The following is a 20,944-nucleotide window of genomic DNA, read 5'->3' on the forward strand; positions in this document are numbered from 1 at the left end:
GAAACTTATTTTTTGATTGAATATTGAACTAGTTAAGGAGGCACACTAAACTAATGTGGGAACATGGATGCAAACACACAAAAAGAGAGCAGTGCTGGAGAGAGAGAGTAGAATGTTTTATTTGAGTAAAAACCAACTTTTAAAATGATTCCAGCCAGTCATACTTATCCACATCCTTCTCAAACATCAACAGAACCAAAATCATGTAGGAACCAGCATTACTGGACTGAAACGCCTCTCATCCTGGCTAGCTTGCGGTGAAAATGAGACGGAAATCCCACTTGAAAAGACCTGTTAGAGTAGGTTAGAGGGGTCTGCTCAGAGGCTGTTTTCAGGAGGGAGCTTTTGGGCGTTTGTGTTCGGGGACTGGCATGAGCTTGAGAAAGCTGCTCTTCTTGACAAAATTTGGTTACATTTTCACATCAGCTCTCAAATGATGGATAAAACGTGTTGATCTTAACTGCAGAAGTCAAAAGGAAGCAATAATGAAGTACAAAATTGCTCATCAATGACACTTACAAACACACTATCATTGTATACGTCTGTCTCACAAACAACCTCTCTCAAAGTCTTAAGTGAGAAGGAATGAGGTCTGCGTTGGGGCAGCCACAGACTAGTAGCAGTGACACATTTCCCTCCATGTACTCCAGCCCAGTGATTTCTATCCTTGAAAAGTTGGAGCAGAAAATTCTGGGACAGGCAGTGTTGTGGTTTCAGACCAGACAGGGACGCGATCTTCAATTCAAGTACATCGAGGTAACCATATGAGCAACTTACCAGAGCAACTACGCTCCGTCGCTGTAGATCAACTTATCTTAAACTGCAATCCAGAAATATACATCTCTTGTGCATGTTAAGGGGGAGAGGAAAGAATGAAAAAGCCGTATCAAATTGGTAATCTGGCAGGAATCAAGAATCACAGCAAATCTAAACAAAAACAACCTAGGAGGTGGAGGGTTCATCAGCCAGACAACAAATCAAATGCATCCAATCGTGTATGTGGTACACATCATCTGCGTACGGCGCCTGAACCCAATCAGTCCGCTTTAGATACTCTCTCACTCTCCCTGCCCTGTCAGGCCACGACACAACTTAACAGCAAAACCCTCCCGCAGTTCGATCCAGAGAGTCCTTTTAGCGAATCAGAGGGGCATCCGTCCCCAGCTCCGGGAAGCCGAGAGAGGGGAGGGGGAGCCCCGTTTCGGTGGTCTTTAGTTGGCTTTAGCTCGCAGCTGCGCCCTCTTGCCCGTCACAGCCTGGAAGCCAGTCTTGATGCTGGCGACGGAGCAGCGGGAGTGGCACGTTTCACACTGCAGGAAATAGAGGCGAGTGTCTTTCTGCAGGATGGTCTCTGGGGAGCGGCAGGTGTGACACGTCACATATTCCTCTGTGGGATTAAGGAGAGTTATGAGCGTCGCAGTACTCACAGGAGTTATCTCAATGTTCATTGAGACGTTCTTGGTGGTGAAGCACAAGGTGTGAAACCCGTGACTGGCATGTTGGAAACTGTGCTGACTAAAAGACCACTGATTTAGCATTGTACGCCTATAACACTAAAAGACACAATTTTCCATTTCAAAACAACTTCAATTTTATATCTTCTTTCATATATTCTGTTTGTATCCATTTCCTGTTTTGGGACTTCCATTCCTCATAGAGAACAAAGCATATGCTACATTTACATTATAGAGGTTATGGTAAATATGTATTCACTATAATGAATTGCTACTTACTGATGTATCTTCTCAAGACATTTTCTATTTGTTTCTGTTGAAATCTGCCTTTGATCACAAGCTGGTTATTTCCGTCTATGGAACCACTGTGAACAGAAAAAAACACAGATTAGACTTTGACAACAACCAATGTTTCATTTTATTTGAGGAACTAAAACGACCTAAATTTGACACAAAATACAATTACTGTGTATCCATGAATTGTGATGAATGTACCTTGTTCCCAGCTCGGCCAACAGGAAAGCGAGGAGATGTTTAGGCTGACGATGCAACCTGTGAGAAAGTACATGTAAGGTCAGTGTGTCGTTATCACTTTAAAAATGTTGTATTGGTGCCAACTGGGATTGACAGTAACTGTTGAGAGGTGTGTCTGCAAAGGGGGGGGGGGGCTCACAGTTTGCAGATGTCTGTGAAGTTGACGAAAGAGGTTTTCTTGGTTCCAACTCGGACCACTTGAGGAGGCTTCATCACAAACTTCCTCTTCTCTCCTGCCACCATATCCGGGTTCTTCTCTCTCATTATGTTGAAGACTCGGTTCAGGAGCTGATACATGGAAAGAGGAAGAATTTTGGAGTGGATAAACAGACTTTTCATCTGTATCACAGCATTTTCAAAACTTACATATTCAATTTTTTTGAACACAAACGAGCTGTCCTTCCTCATGTAAAATTAATTGTATAATAATATTGAAACAGCATGGGTGTGTGTGTGTGTGTGTGTGTGTGTGTGTGTGTGTGTGTGTGTGTGTGTGTGTGTGTGTGTGTGTGTTGACAGCGGTCCTACCTCATCATAAGTGTAGTCTCTTTCAGTCCCGGCCCAGGTCGGTCCTGTCATGGAGCTGAATGAGATCCCATCGTTGTTCTTCCCCTCATCATCCTCCAAAGCTGTAAAACAAAAATGTGATTAAACGCGTGCTTTCCATTAGTTCTTTGCTTCAAATATGCTGTAACTTATTCTTACGGTCATCCAGCTCCAGCAACTCTCCCTCATCAAAGTCCACTTTTTTTGCCTTCTTTTTTTTGGTAGGAAGCATTAGGTCCAGGTTGTCCTCCTCCAGCACCTCTGTTTGCTCCCCCTCAATTTTCAGCTCCTGATTCGGATCAACAAGAGGTGAGATTCAGCGAGGAGACGAGTAGTGACGATGTGCGAATGTGGTTAAGACGAGAGAGAAAAGAGTAGGATGGGAAGGCAACGGTGGAGGTGGAATATGAAGTGCTCATGTCGAATGATCAGAAAGAGAGGATGGAAGCAACCAGAAATAAGCAGACTACGAGGGATGAGGAGAAATACATAAAAACTGGTTGTGGGTTCGCAGAGACTGACCTTTAATCCCTCCTCAACATCATTTTCAAATACTTTCTTGGGTTTCTTCTTCTTTTTTTTCTGGTTGAAGAAGTTCAAGTCGTTCAGATCATCGGACGGTTCTAGAGAAGACAAAACAAACTTGCTGGTGATGCTATATCATGCAACACCCCCCACAACAAATATGCACAAACACTGGGTCATTTCTCTCTTTTTATGTTCTAACCTTTCTTCCTGCCTTCATCTTCATCTAGATCCAGCTCCTTGTCGTCTCCGGTCTCCGGTTCCACTTCCTTCGCCTCCACCTCTTTAGCCTCTTCTCCTCCCACCCCCTCTCCTCCTTCCTCATCCAGCATGAAGGGCTTCTTCTTCTTCTTCTTCTTCTTGGTCATGTTGGGATCAAAAATCATCTGAAGGAGAGGAAGAGAAAGAAAATTAAGTTTTAGTTTCTGACTTTTTTTCTTTTGCTCAACTCATTGTATCGTTTCCTAACATGCACTTCTCTGATTATTAATATTCAGGTTGTGGCTGGTGTTAAATGTAATCCAACATTGTTTTTCTTATAACATATTAAAATCAGCTGTAACCTATGGTGCGCCATAATGGATAACAGAAGACAATTAAAAACACTATTGACCTAAAAATTTATCAGTAACACGTATCTCTGTTTCTGTCACATTTAGCATACATGATAAAACTACCAGGTGACAGACTCAATGGGGACTTTTAAAAATGTGAATGATAGTTAATCTAATATCGGTTTTGGATAGTCTGTAAGACAAAACAAGAAACCTAAAAGATGTCAATTTAAAATCTTCCTGATATTTAACAGATTACTGGTTCAGATCGAGACGATGGCCCACAGAAGACTCGATGACTGTGTGACAGCGGCACAACATCATTATGTCCGTTATTTAATATCGACTGTTGCAGCTGGATGACTGGGCTGGTTTACTATCACCATCATCATCATCGGATGAATCTGGTAATGATCATTTACCTATTTTCGTAAAACCAATGGACTTCTCAAATTGCAGTCACATCCTTTCATTGATTAGAGCCAGTGAGAAAAAAGGCCGTTGGTGACATTTCCTTGTGAGAATGTTGTCTGTCTTAATTGTACCGGTCACGCTTCTCTCTCGGAGCTCCCGATAACGGAAGCTTTTTGTTCCCGGTAGAGAACGCTGCCCGTTAGCGCCGCAGCTTAGTTGCCGGCCGAGCTAACGCTAGCTAGCTGCAGCCCTTCACTTGGGAGTAGCCAGCAGCCGCGACCCGGGCGGATCGATGAAACACGATGAGAACTAATAATGTGCGATGTGTGGTGAATCGAGGCTCAGTGGTGGGACGCTGCGGGGCATTTTCTTGACGTTTTGTACGGTCGCGCTAGCTCAGCTGCTCCGCTACAGCCATGTGAGAGCTGGTGCGGACAGGAAGGAGAGCAGCAGTACCGAGGCCCAAAGTCATCTTCAGCACCGATTCGACCCGGTAGTTCACTTATTTTTACCAAACAAGTCTCCACAGCAACGCAGAGCAAACAGCGGACAACCCGAGGTGACTTACCTCGTCTCCTGACATGTTTGCGGGCTGAAATGTGATTGAAACCTGGCTAATGTGTGTCCCTCGAACAGTGCCACAATGCTGCGCCGAAAATGTCTTGCATCAGCGTTGGATCCGCAGTACGCAGGCGTGAACTCCCCAGTTCCTGACGTCATTACCTCGCGACGTCGCGTTGCATTCGGGTGTTCAAGAAGAGCAGAATCGGAAAAACAAATCTGTTGCTAAATAAGATGTCTAGCATTAATTGTGAAGCACTTTGTAACTTGGTTTTGAAAAGTACCATATCAGTACATTCTGTCATCATTATTATTGGCGTTATGTATGTCTTAGCTGTATATTCATGATAATGCCCTTCCCCTGTAAATATGCATACCATGTTATTAAGCACACCTGAACAGTAAGAAGTGTATTCCTGTTAGCATGCAAGTATGAACAGAACTGGTAGGAAAACCTGTGAACAGTTAACATTGCATGCAACTAAAACTGTGTGCTTCAATAATTAATTGAATATGTTGAGTGTTGGGCAGCTGGTGGGACATCACCTCCGGCTAAGGAACAGTGTGGATTATGATGTTCTGGCATATTATAAATGGCAATACTACAATAAAAGAATTGAAAACCTTTAATGATTTTGCAAATAATATTCTCATCTGGATAAATAAAACATAGAAATGCAAACATGCTTGTCCATACAATCCTTGTGTTATGTATTTTTTTCCCTATGTAAAAACATTTACATAATGACTTTGAAAAACTAAAGTAATTAACTTTTTGAACTCCAAAATGTTGTAGATTGAGTATAATCTAATCTTTTACAAACCACCATCTCCTTCAAGATGCAGTTAATAAGGTGTAACAATAGTTTCTTATTATTTTTTTCAACATTATACAATTTGAAATGAAAACCTTTATGAGAAGAAACGAGACAGACAGACAGACAGAGCAGGATGAAAATGTTTAACATCTCTCTTTCGAGCCGTGCCTTGTGATCTGTATTGGGATTTATCCATTGTTGCATGCTTCACTCAACCTCAACACAACCTCTCAGTGATGGCAGAAATACAGTATATAAAAAGAGACACATTTGGGATATTTACACCAAATAACAAGAACCACTGGTGAGAACGCCTTCGAGGAAGGGAGAAGTCGCTGAAATGGCGACAGGAGGAGGAAAAAGGACAAAGCACGCAGCCGTAAACAAAAGAAGAGATTCGCACACAGCTCATAGCTTCTTCATCCAGCTCATGCTCAGCTGTTCTCCTATTTTCAACAGCATTAACAAAAAACAAAGAGCAGGAGTGTCATTTTTGTCAAGAAGGAAAAAAAAACATCCAGCCAGTTTAACGCCACAAAACACAGGTAAATATGTAAGTCAGAAACAGATTATTGAGGATCTATGAAAATTCTCATGTCATCCAGTGATGAGCCATGCAGCCTGTAACACTAATCTGACAGCAACTCCTTTATCGCACCACAGAGCTCATAAGATTACACCTCAGTATAAACTCTGTGGGCGGTGACATAGCCCTGCCCAGTACAATGACCATTAAGTGCTAATATTGTGTTAAAATTCAAGGTAAAAATATTAGATGACTTTGCCAAAGTACAGTGATAGAGCTTCAATATAAAAGCCCCTGACTTGCTCGTTTGCGGAGCGTCCAGGGGTCTCTGTATTTCTGAAGAGGACGGGAAAATAAAGTCAACAGCATTTTTGCCTGCGAGTGTTACATAAAGTCGGTTCTCCTCAGACACACAAAAATATACTCATACACAACATCCTATCGGTCCATTCATTCCCCCTTCCCTCTCTGATGCAGGTATGATGTGGCAGACGCTGCGTCTACATGGCTTCCATCGCCCAGCGCTGCAGGTCCTCCATGTCGTCCTCGTCCTCTTCTTTCTTGGCTTTGGGGGTGAAAAGATAGACATTGCAGTTGTGAGAGATATTAAAGAATGAATGGCTACGGTTGTGCTTTCAGGCCTCATCCTGAACCAGGATCAACCTCAACCTCAAAAACCTCAACTGAACAGCTGAGCCTGAAGCAAACGTTGGACATTTCAGAAGATTGGGTTATTTGCCTTCTAGTCAATAATATAATAATAATAATAATAATAATAATAATAATAATAATAATTCCTTTATTGATCCCCGTGGGGAAATTCTTCTCTGCATTGACAAGCACTAGGAACAAGGGATTTGGGGATGTATGGGCGGTGGGGTGAGCCATGCAGCCTTTCTGAAGAGTGCATTAGTTTTAGGGAACCATTTATTAGTCCAACAACATGTTAAGTAAGTTATAACCTATACACCCGTGTCAATAATGAGATAAAGTCTATCATTAAATAGCCCTTATATTGAAAAGAATAATCCCTCAAAAAATTATAATACTTTAATTTATGTTTATTTAAGGGCTGGTGAGACTACTCTAAACATCGGTAGTTGTATTACGCCTATAAACTTGTCAAGCTAAAAGTATATATTGTATATCTCCACAGATATCACATATCTATCCAATACTGACTCAAATAGCTGGATCAGGTATCAGAGACAATGGGCAGATCTGGTATCTGATGTCATTGTTTTAATAAATTACAATGTGGTTATGTGCTGGACTATTTTTTGGCCTAGAACAATAACTTTCCACTAGTTACCTGGCAACTGCAGAGCAAATACATATTTCCACGCCCCTAAAATGGCAAAATGTCCACCAGAAAGCGATTAACCATATTTGCCAAAGTGTCGACTATTCCTTTGACAAGAAAAAAAGATTCTGTCATAGAAATAGAATTTTATACATAGAATAGAATATTTCTATGGATGTTACCGACAGGCTCCCAGAGTTGTTGCATCAGTTTGTCAAAAGGCTCTTACCAGGTCTGGAAGGTAATGAAGAAGAAGGCACGTTGGGAAGGGGGACGTTCTCTGGTCCCCCGATCTCCAGCAGGTTTTTGTCCAGCTCCTCCTGTTCCAGCTCATCCAGCTCCGCCAGCAGTTCATCCTGGCAAAAGACAGCAAACACCAAAGTTGAGGATAGTCACAAACTAATTAATGCAAAACCAAAACAACACAATATATTGATTCAAGCAATGCAGCTTAAATTGAAAATATATATATATTTAAAATATTTGTAGAAAATTAGTCTGGGGTGGTATAAGCTGGTCCTGATCTGGTGCGTCTGTCCACTTGGTGAGTTTAAGGTCTCGCTGAGTTTAAATCTCAATACTTCCAATTTGAGAGAGAGCGTCTTCATTCTCTCTGCCATAATCGTCCCCCTAATAACTCAAGACCAACAATTATGGTGAAGTTGGTCTATGAACAAGACCATCAAAAATAAGGAAGCCTTAATGCCTGAGTAATGACTCAAGAAACACAGGTCAACAACCCATCCACAGGCGATGATGGTTCAGCCCGTGTTATCATCAGCCCATCGCTTACTATGTGAAACAGAGGAAATATATCTTATATCTATCTAAATCTAATATCGGGAAAGCGCTGCGCACCTCATCAAACTCCTCTCCAAAGCCGACAGGTTTAGAGATGGCGTCAGAGATTTCCTGGGCCAGCTCCTGCTGCTCCGTAATGTCCTGCATTAGGTCGTCTACCTTGTCAATGTCCCTGAAACAACAAGCAGGGGATGAGTCTCATGGGAGTTAAACAGAATGCACCATCACACCTTTTAAGCCTCAGAGATCGACACATACTAACAAGTTGGCAGAGTTAGAAGTATCTTATCATTTAGGCAGGTAAATGTGTATGAAAGTTGTTATTATATATTCAAATAGTCTGGTGCTAATGGGTTTGGATAAGGGAGGTATTACTGCATGTATCCTCTGTATTTTGTTACAAGCTAAATATATTCCTCATAATCTTTCTTTTGATTGAAACAGACTGCCTCTTTTTTTCCTCGCCCTGTGGTCCCATGAAGGCAATCAAGAAGCAGCATTTATTAAAAAGGCTTCACATCAGTCTGGTCCATAAATACAAGTGTCATGAACTTCCACCAGCGCCTGGGTGCTCGCTCTCACATGTTTTCATGGGCCGACTTCATGGCCTTGGCAGCGAAGCCCATGTTCTTGAGCACTTCCGTGTTGGTGTTGGCGTTCTCCAGAGCCTCTCTCTGGAACTCGATGGTCGACAGCGTGCCGTCGATCTGGGTGAGCTGCTTCTCATACCGCTTCTTTCTTTTCAAAGCCTGCAGGGCCGCTGAGGAGAGAAAGACAGGAGTTCGGGTGATTAGATTGTCCCAAAACTAGATTGATTGCGTTCAATGACGGGAGGAAAAAACAGTGAATCACAGGATTGTTTGGTCTTGTAATAGGAATGCGAGATAGTGGTTCAACGTTTGCACAATGCACATTCTTTGAAATGACAGTGATCCGGCACGGAGTGGAATCATGAATACAATGCTGACTCACTAATCTACCGTGTTAGTGAGTCAGCTAACACTAATATTAGATTTAGCTTCTGACTTGCAAGATGTAAAGTAGAAATGGTTCAGCCACAGTAGTCACATGACCACAACCACAGATGGGCTTTAGTGAAGCTATAAGACAGTGTCAGGGCTAAGACTCAACCTTTGTAGAGCTAGAGGAGGAAATAATGAAGATAAGCTCAAGGTATAAAGTATTCAAGCAAGGCAAAGAAGCTTTTGTATACTGAATGCAGTGTAACGCCAAGGGGTCTGCAACTTTGTTATCAACCTTGAGTGATTCTTCACTTAACGGATACCCTAAAGTATAAGGAGAGGCAGGGCAAGATCATTTTATATCCTATCGTTGCAATAACAAAATTATATTTCTGGTCACTGAGATACTTTTGTTCACATACTGCCCATCTTTACTGATGATAAACAAAGTGCATGGGTCTTTCCGGGTTTATTAGCTTCTATGATAAGATCTCAGATAGCGGGAGACTTCTGACCGAGGTACAAACACGCCCACCTCTCTGACAGCGATATCGCGTCCCTGTTAACGCGAGCAACTCCAACCCTTGTCCCGACACATGAGGTCAACGTCCTCCTCGTCAGTCTGTCTGCAGCCCGGCAGCTGCAGCTGCAGCGCGCGCCACACCTTTCAGATGTGTTTTTAAATGGCCACCGATCAATCAGACGAAAAGACCCGATTACCACAGAGATGTGGAAGGTAAAAAAAAAAAAAAAAGACGAGGCGGATGTTACCGCAGTGACAAAGAAGTAAGCGATCATCAGTCGTGAGAAAATGTAATCTCTCGCACGAGCGACCTGACTTCCACAGGACAACGACGGGGTGAGGGTGCCGACAGTTGTGGCAGATGGGGAAACTTAGCTAACTTAGCTAACGTGCTGCATTCGGCTCAGGGCTGTTGACCAGGCAGTGGGATGATAAAATGAAGAAGCACTCACACAATACGACTCGATATCTCACCTCTTTTGTTTTTCGTGCCGTTTTTTTTGGCAATTTGCAGCTCCTGTTCGATCTTTTTCTCTAGAAATTCCTGTTTCTTCGTTAGCATCTCCTCCGTCTCTCGGAGTTTCTGGATAGCCTCCTGTGGGCTCGGTCCCTTTCCTCCTTTTCCTCCTCCTCCTCCGAATATCTTGGCAAACAGCGACATGTCCGGGGTGCTAAAATAACAATAAGTTTATATAAAAAAATAAAACAAATCTGCTAAAACACCCGAGATAATCAAGCGTAGCTACCTCGCAGGCTAGGCTACACTGACACTTCGCCCGAGCCTGAACGCTGGAAGGATTGTTGACGTTTTTCTACTTCCTGGATAAGGCCCGATGACGTCATGTTGCCCGATGAGGAGTGGGCGATGGTGGTTGGATTGAACAACTGGAGCACTCACTTGTTACTGCAGACCATATACGATCATGATTGTGTTGTTGTTTTTACACTCACTTATTCGAACATGCGCTCTACTTTCTCTGGACTGGGCCGTTTATTTCGCTGGTATTTTCTTTCTCAGGGTTGTGCTTCGTCTCATTCAATGAAGAGCTTCAACTCATTTCTGCAGGTGCACTGCCCTGCTGCTGGGACACCGGCAAACCTGTGGCCACACCCAACGCGATGACGTCACGACAGGTGTTTATATCAGGTGTCAGCTGCAGCCATCTCAATAGGCTTGGTTTCTACAGAGATGCTTTTGTAAGAGTACTGGGTTAATTTCTCTGCTGATTTCACTAAATTGGTCATTTCATTTTAGTTGAAAAAACAATGAAAGAACTACAGACACTTTTATATGCATGAATGACATTTTGCTAATTTAAGTTTTAGGTTTAGTTTTTCTAAACTTAAAACCTATTAGGCTATTTAACGCAATATAAATATAAACAATGTTACTGATGATGAGCTTCACGTAATGTGAGAAGGTTATGTGAGAAGGTGTCAATTCCTTAAGACCCCTTCCATTCAATAAAAAGTTATACTTCACATGGATATTTGAGCTTCACTGTGCATGATGATGTATGTGCAGAGTTTCAAACTTGAAGGCCGTCTGCATCAATGTGTCAGACGGAATCTGTGAAGTCACAACTAGTTTGAAAGCCAATCGTGGTTCAATATTCAACATGCACTTGTGGAAGCCTGTGCAGTGCAAATCAACTGAGAATAGACTTTTCAGTGAAGACAAACATCCTGTGTCATTTAATCGTATGTTTGCATATTCATAAATACTACATTTTCCACTACTTTTAAAGAGTGTGTAGTCTCGAGGCCCGATTATCAGAATACATAAACTATATAACTGATAACTTATATAACATATAATTGATCTTCATATGTAAAATCAGTGAAGTTGAATCCATCAAGAGCAGTTTAAAACTGTATTTAAACTTTCTTCCATTTTTCTTTCAGTATCAAATGACCCCTTAATAAGAACCTGAGTGGTTCTGCACCCAGGATGTTTTTGCTTTTACTGTCAGACTGTTTTTGCAGCTTCACACACACACACACATTACGATCTAGTTATAATCTAAAGTAAATGGGGCGGGGGGAGTACACTTTTCACAGAAGCACACAGTTGGGGGTTTATGCATTTTAATTAATTATGATGCTACATCATCCATGGTGGATGATTATTTCCTTCCTTTACTGCAGTATATTAATAACGTTGCCAGTTGTCTTTTTAAGTATGGTTTATGTACATACAAAAGAGTATCCAATTAATGTGTGATTACATTGTGTCTGTATCTTTGCATGTGTGGTATGAAGCACTGATGCCTTTTTTCTCTTTAATGTAGTGTGTATTCATAGGTCAGTCCTCCTCCCAACCGCCCACATCCCCACTTCTCTGCTCCCTGAGTTCCCTCAGGCAACGAAAAATACAGATATATTCTTTTTTTCATTGAACAACCTGCTGAGATGGTCATGTGACAGCCTGAGATAATACAGCTGTGTTGTCTCAGTTATCTCACAACCACCAGAGCCCAACATAAAACACAAGGATAATTGAAAGGAAACAAAACACGAACACAGATAAACCAGACTCAACCTTTTGAGAAAACAGTATTTTTTTGTTTTGCCAATAGAACTTCACTCAAATAATAATCATAATAAATCCAGGTCATTTCATGCAGACTGTAGAGTGGACACATGAATATAGTGCATTTGAATATTATAAACAGAAGCATCCGACTACATGATTATATAAAGGGGGAAAAAAGAAAGAAAAATGCTGTAATACACTCAAGGACGCAAATACAATACTTTATGAGCAAAATTAAACAAGGTGGCCAAAGCTATTGTTACATACTGTATGCTATATATTGAAAGTGAACGTTGGAAAACTGCACTGTTTTAAGGTGGGTGCGGGGAGTTTGTCATTTTGGTGCCTCTCTCTCTCTCTCTCTCAACCCGAGGAAGCAATCGTTTATAACATCTGGGAAGATCTGACGTCTTGAACTAAATTACAGCTTTGCTTTTTCTTTTTTTTTTAACTAGATCACCATGCAGCATAAAATCTTTATCGTAATCTTGAAGGTTATAATTTTTAAATGGCAAAAAAAAGAAGTTTTAATCTGATTTTTAACAATGACCCCCATTTTTGTTCAGTTATGTGCAGGAAGTCTGTTCAGATGAAAGTTTAGTTTTCAAACCACCCCTCTTCCTTCATTCTAAAACAGCCTGTGATTTCAATATTTAGGATCTCCTCACATAAAAACATCCAAAAACAGTCACATCAGCTCTCTTGCACGAGACGCGCGCGCACACACACACACAGAAACACTTTTACCAGATACCGTTTAGAAAACAATACATTGAGTTTATTATTTTTGTAGATATCAGTAATAAGTGGAAGAGACCAGAAGAGGAGTGTTAGATCTTTCTTATAGACAATGTGAGTGAGGAACTTGAATCAAAAGACTTTTGACATTCAGCCAGCGTGAAGCCACTTCCACACACCACTAACTGTTACCTGTGCAAGTTGCGGAAGATCAATTAGGAAGGAGGGAGGGATGGACGGAAAGAACAGATCAGAGGTGGTGATTATTTCACAAAAAAAAGGACAAAGGCAAAGACCTGTGACAAAAACCCTTGCACTCGTGGTTTAACTTGGGATTGCCTTGCTTCGTTCTCTCTTTACACATTAAATTATTTTCCATCCAGACAAACCATCATTATGTTGCCTTAAATGTAAAAAAAGAAAAGTAAAGAAAGAGAAACCAACATAAACCCAGAAGACATCCCCGTTGCCGTCATTGACACGTGTCCTGCCGAGCACGCCGTCCGTCCGTCTGTCACTGTGCTCTGTCTGTCTGAGTCTCTACAGGGCCAGCTTGCCAATGATGACTCCAATGACAAAGAAGAGAACGCAGAGCGCCAGGATGCGGGTGCTTAGGCCTTCGTCCCTCATGGCCGAGGTAGCCATGGCGGAGGAGGAAGAAGAGTGAGGAGAGCCCATCGAGGTCACCTTTCTCTTCCGCAGTCCGTCGTCCTCCTGCGAGTAAGAGACAGTCAAACCAGTTCAGCACACAACAAACTCAGATATACATGTTGCAAGTAGGTAGGACACTGCCGTGTTAAAGTGCTGTTAGAAATGTCCAATAACAAGCAAAGTACATAAATCCCCAACACAAGTACAACGTTGTTGCCTAAGTGGAATGAGGACACAAGTCTCTAGATTAAAATACAGAAAACGCAGATTTAATGTAAAGACACGATTGTTACAGCAAAGCATGCGACTTCTGAAGCAGATTACTTTGACAGCAATATCCAGATATGCAAGTTCACAAATTTTTAACAGCATATAGCTACTCTCCCTGCAAAGGTAGAGCAGAGAGGATCCTTCGGACCGAAGCTCTGCCAAATGCAAGAAAAGGTTATTCATTTTGTATTTAATCATTTAGAGGCTGCTGGACTTACCCCTGGAAGAGAGAACATTATCCCTGGCACTGGGACATAATGTCCCCCGATATGTGCAGCTATTACCTTCTAAAGCCTCATTTGGGGGGGGGGGGGGGGGGGGGGGGAATTACCATTCATACAATGACTGAAATGATTTTAGAGAAATTTGGGAAAAAAAATACTTGTTCAAGTCTAGTTGTATGATCGCTGTCATTTAGACAATAATTTCAGATGATTTTTAAAACCTTTTTTATGTCAGATGATTCAAGAATGAATACTCTTTCTGTGTACGATACAAGACTGAAAGGAAACGCAAACATATTGCCTCTTTGTTTTTGTGTGACTCACCCTCATCTGTTTGTTTTCTTCCCGTAGCCTGTGCACCTCCATCTGCAGCCGCTTGCACTCCTCCATGATCTTCTTCACCTCCCCGTCATCCAGCGAGGCACTGGCTGACTTGGGCAGTGTAGAGAGCTCAGTCTTAACAGAGGAGGGAGAGGAATACACAGTTTGGTCGGTTTCACTCTCATGCTGTGGAGAGAGTGAGGGTGGGGGAGGGCGAGAGGGAGGAAGGGGATGAAGAGACGTGCAGAGAGAAGTGGTAGAGAGTGAAATGAAAGGACAAATAAATCATAAATGAATAAATAGGCATGTAATGGGTGATACAGTGAAGTTGTTGCTGATGGGTAAGATAGTAAGAACACTGCAAAAGGGGAACAATTACACTAAAGAAAAATGTATTGTGAATGTTTCAATCTGATAAGATTAATTTTGATCTAATGTGGCTATTATAAATCTGCAATACATTTACATATGTGAAATACATGAAGCAACCTAATGACTGAATGCTTACAGTATCAAAATGAACATCAACCCAAAGAGGTACTTACATTTTTGTCATTTTCTAGAGGCATCTCAAATGCACATCTCAACTTTGAATCCATCAGCTCTTCAGGCTTCGCCTCCTTCCACTGTGGGCAAGAACATCGAGAAGAGAGATTAACAGGAAGAAAAGGTTCATATCGGGATTCTTTAGTTTTAGCATCAGATCAGTTCTGTTTATCTTTCATTTAATTATAAAAAGCCATTACTTCACAGGAAACGCTCTACAGAAATCTAGAAAAATTTAAAATGTCCAGATTTGCGACGTGTTTCAGAACAGTTTCGGCACAATGAGACTGTAATATTCAGCTGGAGGTAGTCTACGTGTCTGAATGATGAAGATGTCTAACTCAAGGTCAACAGTCGCATAGTTTAAGGAATGATACATATATCAACCAGAATAAAATCCCAAATCATATCTTATGCTCTGGTACTTACAACTCCTTCCATGTCAGTCATGCCGTATGGAGCCAGCATGGACTGCACCATGAATTTGTGTTTACTCTTTTCATTGGGATCGTAGTCAAATGGCTGTAGCATAACTGTGGATAAAAACAATAACAGAATGGAAAGTCAGAACATTAGGGAAAGAGTAACGTCCTTTATTGGCCCATAACATCTATTACACACCCTGTAAATTAAAGTCAGGTTTATGATTTGGGTTACACTGTGACCTGCCTAGATGACCATTTATTTGTTCATGCATTTAGTCATTGAAGAGTACAATGATTCTGCTCAAAAAGAATCTTACAAATTCAGTTGAATTTTCATAATAGTCAGACAAACGATAGACGTACGGGACCATTTTTTTCACTTTATGCAGAGTGTATTTACCCAGTGGCTGCAACGATTTTACAGATATGCCTCCTGATGCATTCTCAACATTTCTAACCTCAAGAAGCTAATTGCTGCATCAGTACAATCACTGATAGAACTGAGGTTAGAAGATTCCGGTTGGTACTGACTGGTAGCTTGATAAAACTTTAACGCTGTCTTGTTAGAGCCCACATTCAAGTAAAATCATTCTACTTATGCAAGTGTTGAGTGAACTTGTCAATAAATGCCTCCTTCTGCTTGGCCATTACTGATTTTTCCTCAGATACAAAATACCTAGCCCTAATTTAGACATATATACTAAAAGCAAAGTCAAACATTCAGATATCTGATTGCATCACTATCATCTAATTATCTGAGGGAGATGTGTGGTTTTGACAGGGATTTTCACTTATGTTGCCAGACAATACAAACAATTGTACGAACCAGAAACATTGATGGAGTTTCCAGGGTCAATGATGCCACTGTTTGGGCGCACACAGTATCTGCGAGGTGCAGTTGTCTTGACTTTGAAACACACATTTCTATCCGTGGGGTTGGTGAGCTTCAGAGTGGCAGTGACGACATCAGTAAAGGGGCCTGAAAAGGACACAGAGAAACAGCACAGTGATTAAAGGGTGATTGAATTTACACTTAAGTATCAAAACTGAGTAGGCATGTAAGATAAAGTAGACACATATTGTGTGTCTACAGTGATGAATTTATAAGTAGTGTTTGTGAGGGGCTCCACAGAGCATGTCGTAAACATTGCACATTAAACATTTAAACAATGGGAAGAGCAGCAAAGTGTGCATGCATTTATTTCACTATTCATGCCCCGCCCTCAGCCAAAACCTGGACACTGTAGGAAAACACTGTTTTTGTTGTTGTTGCATGCATAGCATTTAGATCACCCTCACATGTTCATGTTCAATAAAGAACAATTATACAATTCAACGTTTTTGAAAACTGAACCTTTTTTTTGTTAACACTGTTTTGGACAAATAACCTCACTGTGGTTACTCACCTCCCTTTCTCATCTAATCAGATACAGTGAGCATCAGTAAATGAGTGGGTTTGTGCATCTTATTCTTGGGTTATCTTTGCTTTCAAAGCACTGCAATACTCAACCAGTGAACAAGCAGTTCCTGACTTGAACCCATCACTTTAGGGCATCATCTGACCCATTTCTGCAGCAATATCACACGCACACACCCAAAGGCAATAATCTGAGAATGTAGCCATTATCCCTGCCACACCAGCTAAATCTGTATTTTCACAATCTTTCTGCCTGTATACAGAAAAGCTGGGAAGGAATGTAGGGAGCACAGTGAAAGTAAACTGGCAAATCTCCCAAGCACAGCTCGCTAGATTAGTATATCGTGAACTAAACATGGTAATGAGGATAAGAAACGACATCCTGCTCGCAGAAATTGCTAGAATGGTCCCCGCTTGGTGTTCGTCACAACATTGAAAGGGAGGCGTCTGTCTGTCAAAAGCATTACGTTAGATCTCGTCACGGTGTTTTACAAACCATCAGGACATTTAAAAAAGAAAACGAGCACTTGGAGCAAACCGGTGGCTGTGAATGAAAGCGGTGGGGCGGATGGCCTGCCCTGACGCTGCAATGACAGCGAACAGTTTGACTCGCTAGCTAGGTTAGCCGAATACTACCTAGCTAGATTAGCTGAATGCTACCTAGCTAGGTAGCGTCGTCGCACACAGAAACAGCGTCGCCTCACCGTCAGCGCACACACCACGCAGACGACCGTCAGCTACGACTGTCCCTCTAATTCAATAACAGCGATGACAAATAACGAAACAATTGTAAAACGTTGACTGGCCGACGCCTGAATCGACACGTCGGCTGTCAGTAACGGCTCCTTGGTGAACACCCGGCCCGGCCCTCCGGTTCGGCGTGAACGTTACCTCTGAATTTGAGTTCATGTTGCGGCTCAAGCCCTAGGACCTGTTCTTGTCTGGCCATGTCCCAGAGCTTCTTCCTGTCGTGACGGCGAGGACAGCGATAATTGACCGCAGGTAATGGTGGCCCGAGGAGATGAAGCAGCTGTCTCCCAGCCGTTCACGGTGTATCTACGGGAGGGAAGGAGGACACGGTTACTAATCACAAACGCAGCACCGCTCCGACCGACTGACCGACTGACTGACTGAGTGCCACCGACAGCTGCTGGGCGCTAACTGCTAGTGCTAACTCTGCTAGCAGCGGAGGGCGAGACGGAAAGGAAGGAGGAAGACGACGTCACGCGAGGGGCGGTGCGGGGGGACATGTCACATGGTTGCTTGACCGTTGCAAAAACAAACTATCACACCTTGAAATGTCGTAAATAATGGTCATATGCAAACATTTGTAAATGTTGTTTATTCCAAAATGTTATTTTGTTTATTCAAACAAAATACACAATTATATAAAAGGTATATAGCTATATAGCAGCTAACGCCTTGTTATGGACATCTATTATCCATTAATTCCTCTTACTAGTTCCTTATGTATATACATGTAATTAATATATATATATATATATATATATATATATATACATACACACTGTATGTATATATATACACATATACATATAAATATACGTGTGTGTATATACACACATTTATATATACCCTTTACAGTTTGTTTGTTTGTTTGTTTAGGATTTTTGATTTTGTTTCATGTTTCTAACTTCATATTTTCATGTCATCATGTCATATAACATAATTAACGATCAACAGGGTTGAACTACAGACAGACTGTGACTATTAGGATTTAGTTTAATTCTCGTCAGGTCCCGATGAGTGCAACAGTTGAGTCACAAACTTAAGTGTGATCAGACATTTAGTGTACGGGCTAAAAATCCCAAGGCTCAAGAACCTGAAACGAGTTATAGATTTTGACTTCCAGCCAATGTTTTTTGTGATCCCTTTGGTACTGTACCTCAAAATAGTTATTTCATACTGGCTGCATAACTGACCCGTAATTACATTTAATACACCGACATCATACGTTGGGTACGACTGTTTACCATGCTGTGCTTTTCCTTCCAGGTCACAGTTCCCGTCTAAAACAATATACTGAGAGACCAAGTTCTGAATAGTTTGTTGATAATTTTGGTGGATGTGCTAGAGAGGATGCTGTTGCAGTAGTCCAGTCTAGAGGTGATGAAGGCGTGGATGAGTGTTTCTGTGGCTGAAGAGGAGAGGGAGGGGCGTACATGGGCAATGTTTTTAAGAAGAAAGATGGTGTTTTTTTGTGATGTGCTTGACATGGCATTCAAAGGAGAGGGTTGGATCAAAGATGACACCAAGGTGACAGACGTGTGTGGAAGCAGGAACAGAGGTGCCATCGATGCAGAGGGAGGAGTTGTGGTGCGATTTGTTTTGTGATTTGGGGCTGATTTAACAGGATTTCCGATTTGTCGCTGCAGAGTTTGAGGAAGTTGGCTTGCATCCAGGTCTTTATATATGTGAGGCAGTTGCTGATGGTGGAGTAGGTAGTGGGTGTGATGGATTTGGTGGAGAGCTGAAGCTGTGTGTCGTCGGCGTAGTAGTCAAAATGGAGGCAGTGGTGCTGTATGATGTTGCCAAGGGGGGAGCAAGTTGAGAATGAAGAGGAGGGGGCCGAGTACTGAACCTTGGGGGGCACCTTGATGGACTGAGGCTGTGTCAGAATTGGATTTATTGATGATAATGAACGGTTAGTGGTCAGCAAGGTATGACTTGAACCAGGAGAGGGCTGTGCCTGTAATGTGGAGGGAGTACTCAAGACAGCAGAGGAGGATGGAGTGGTTGATGTTGTCAAAGGCTGCACTGAGGTCCAATAGAATGAGGATGGTGAAGGAGTGGTCATCAGAGGAGAGGAGGAAGTCATTGGTGACTTTGATTAGGATTGCTGTGCTGTGATCTGAATCTGGATTGAAATGGTTCATACAGTTGGTTGGAGTCCAGGCGGATTTTGAGTTGGTTGGCAACGGTGCGTTCAAATATTTTAGACAAAAGGGAGATTGGAGATGGGTCGGTAGTTGTGTCAAGATCCAGGCCAGGTTTTTTGAGGATCGGTGTGACTGAGGCAAGTTTAAAAGCGAGGGGACGGAGCAAGTTAGACAGGGAGGAGTTGATGACGAGGAGGAGCGAGTGGAAGGGATGGGGTCCAGGTCGCAGGTTGGAGTTTTCATGCCAGATATTGATTTATTAAAATCTGAGAGGGAGATTAGGGAGAAGTGGGAGAGAGACCGGTCGGTTAGTGGGGGATTCGCAAGGTCGAGTTAGCGGGGCTGGGAGTGGCCAGTTGATTGTAGAGGTCCTAAATTTTGTTTATGTAGAAAGATAGGAAGGAGTTTTCTCAGCCGTGGAGAAGTGTGAGCGATTGTCCATAGGTTTGAGAAGTTCATTTATCGTGGAGAAGAGGACCTTGGGGTTGGTGAAACCGGGGTGGATGATGCTAGAGTAGTTGGTGGAACGTGTAGTATTGAGAGCCAGCTTGTATTGCTGCATGTATTCCTTGTAAGCCGTGGTGTGTACAACGAGTCCGGTTTTGTAGGAGTTGATCTAGTGTGCGTTTTCCGGGATGTCAGGTGGAGTTCAGGTGTGAACCAGGGGGCAGTGTGGGTGAAAGACAGTTCTGGTTTTGAGCGGGGCAAGTTAAACAATGCAGGAGGACAGTGCGTTATTGTAGAGGTTGACCAGGTCTGTGGGGGAGGGGCCAAATGAGGGCTGGAGGGTGGAGATTTTTGCAGCAAGATAAGATGACAGGGATGAGGGGCAGATGAACTTGATATTACAGAGGGTCATGGTGCGTGTCTGTTTGGGTTCCGAGATAGGGATGTCAATGTCCATGATGATGGCTTGGTGGTCAGAGATGGTAAGGTCAGAGTTGTATTTCTCAGAATAAGGTTGGATATTAAGGTTCTCTCAGTATATCATTCACTTTAAGGGACCCACTGAGGAGACAGCGGCAGGATAAAAGCCACCGGTTAAACTTTTATGGGAGGCAACTGGGAAACTGGGTTTTGCAATCTTCATGGTCGTCCCAATAAATACATACTCTGCAAATCTGAAGAGGAAATGACTAGGAAACTTTACTTCCTCTAGCGTGGTTTTACAACAACACTTTGGGCTGATAAAAAAAGGGCAAGATTTCAAAAATGCAGTTCATGTGAGAAAGTAGAGTAATGTGGCCTGTGTCTGTGAGTGCAGTTACATACGTCATCACAGATCTGTTGCTGTCGGCACCAAAAAAAACAATCTTTATTTCTTAGAGCTTCTGTTCAGAAAGTCGAGACCCATATTTGTTGTACACATTAAATGAGGACCAGGGCTCTGAAAGG

General features: G+C 42.2%; 3 protein-coding genes across 5 annotated transcripts; all 3 read right to left on the reverse strand.

Moving 5' to 3' along the window:
• Positions 1-95: 95 nt before the first annotated feature.
• Positions 96-4,729, reverse strand: eif2s2 (eukaryotic translation initiation factor 2, subunit 2 beta). Its single transcript, XM_034536796.1, has 9 exons — positions 4,596-4,729; positions 3,262-3,445; positions 3,057-3,157; positions 2,694-2,823; positions 2,517-2,617; positions 2,128-2,276; positions 1,950-2,006; positions 1,734-1,819; positions 96-1,387 (listed from the first exon to the last, which is right to left on the reverse strand). The coding sequence occupies exons 1-9, from the start codon at positions 4,608-4,610 to the stop codon at positions 1,212-1,214; spliced, it is 999 nt and encodes a 332-aa protein (XP_034392687.1). The 5' UTR covers positions 4,611-4,729; the 3' UTR covers positions 96-1,211.
• A 469-nt stretch (positions 4,730-5,198) lies between these two features.
• Positions 5,199-10,396, reverse strand: LOC117733280 (charged multivesicular body protein 4b-like). 2 transcript variants are annotated; one of them, XM_034536798.1, is made up of 6 exons: positions 10,268-10,396; positions 9,996-10,192; positions 8,619-8,796; positions 8,094-8,208; positions 7,465-7,591; positions 5,533-6,497 (listed from the first exon to the last, which is right to left on the reverse strand). In XM_034536798.1, exons 2-6 carry the CDS (start codon positions 10,180-10,182, stop codon positions 6,433-6,435), a joined length of 672 nt encoding a protein of 223 aa, XP_034392689.1. In that variant the 5' UTR covers positions 10,183-10,192; positions 10,268-10,396; the 3' UTR covers positions 5,533-6,432. The 2 variants fall into 2 exon arrangements, with proteins under 2 accessions (XP_034392688.1, XP_034392689.1); XM_034536797.1 differs by having other exon boundaries at positions 5,199-6,497; positions 9,996-10,348.
• Positions 10,397-11,592: 1,196 nt separating this feature from the next.
• Positions 11,593-17,929, reverse strand: LOC117733592 (vesicle-associated membrane protein-associated protein B-like). Of its 2 annotated transcripts, none has more exons than XM_034537362.1 (6): positions 17,541-17,929; positions 16,059-16,211; positions 15,237-15,340; positions 14,807-14,887; positions 14,265-14,447; positions 11,593-13,509 (listed from the first exon to the last, which is right to left on the reverse strand). In XM_034537362.1, the coding sequence occupies exons 1-6, from the start codon at positions 17,596-17,598 to the stop codon at positions 13,336-13,338; spliced, it is 753 nt and encodes a 250-aa protein (XP_034393253.1). In that variant the 5' UTR covers positions 17,599-17,929; the 3' UTR covers positions 11,593-13,335. The 2 variants fall into 2 exon arrangements, with proteins under 2 accessions (XP_034393253.1, XP_034393254.1); XM_034537363.1 differs by having other exon boundaries at positions 14,265-14,396; positions 17,541-17,902.
• Positions 17,930-20,944: the final 3,015 nt, after the last annotated feature.

The sequence above is a fragment of the Cyclopterus lumpus genome, chromosome 7, assembly GCF_009769545.1.
Source record: "Cyclopterus lumpus isolate fCycLum1 chromosome 7, fCycLum1.pri, whole genome shotgun sequence".
NCBI classification, from domain to species: domain Eukaryota; kingdom Metazoa; phylum Chordata; class Actinopteri; order Perciformes; family Cyclopteridae; genus Cyclopterus; species Cyclopterus lumpus.

Coding starts and splice junctions, on each gene's coding strand:
- eif2s2 (XM_034536796.1), bottom strand. Junction 2,277..2,516: donor GAGACTACACTTATGATGAG/GTAGGACCGCTG, acceptor TCCATGTATCAG/CTCCTGAACCGAGTCTTCAA. Junction 1,820..1,949: donor TTGGCCGAGCTGGGAACAAG/GTACATTCATCA, acceptor TTCTGTTCACAG/TGGTTCCATAGACGGAAATA.
- LOC117733280 (XM_034536797.1), bottom strand. CDS start 10,182: ATGTCGCTGTTTGCCAAGATATTCGGAGGAGGAGGAGGAAAAGGAGGA. Junction 8,209..8,618: donor AAGTCGGCCCATGAAAACAT/GTGAGAGCGAGC, acceptor TTGTTGTTTCAG/GGACATTGACAAGGTAGACG. Junction 6,498..7,464: donor TTCATTACCTTCCAGACCTG/GTAAGAGCCTTT, acceptor TCACCCCCAAAG/CCAAGAAAGAAGAGGACGAG.
- LOC117733592 (XM_034537362.1), bottom strand. CDS start 17,598: ATGGCCAGACAAGAACAGGTCCTAGGGCTTGAGCCGCAACATGAACTC. Junction 15,341..16,058: donor AAACTCCATCAATGTTTCTG/GTTCGTACAATT, acceptor TTTTATCCACAG/TTATGCTACAGCCATTTGAC. Junction 13,510..14,264: donor AAGAAAACAAACAGATGAGG/GTGAGTCACACA, acceptor TCTTACTCGCAG/GAGGACGACGGACTGCGGAA.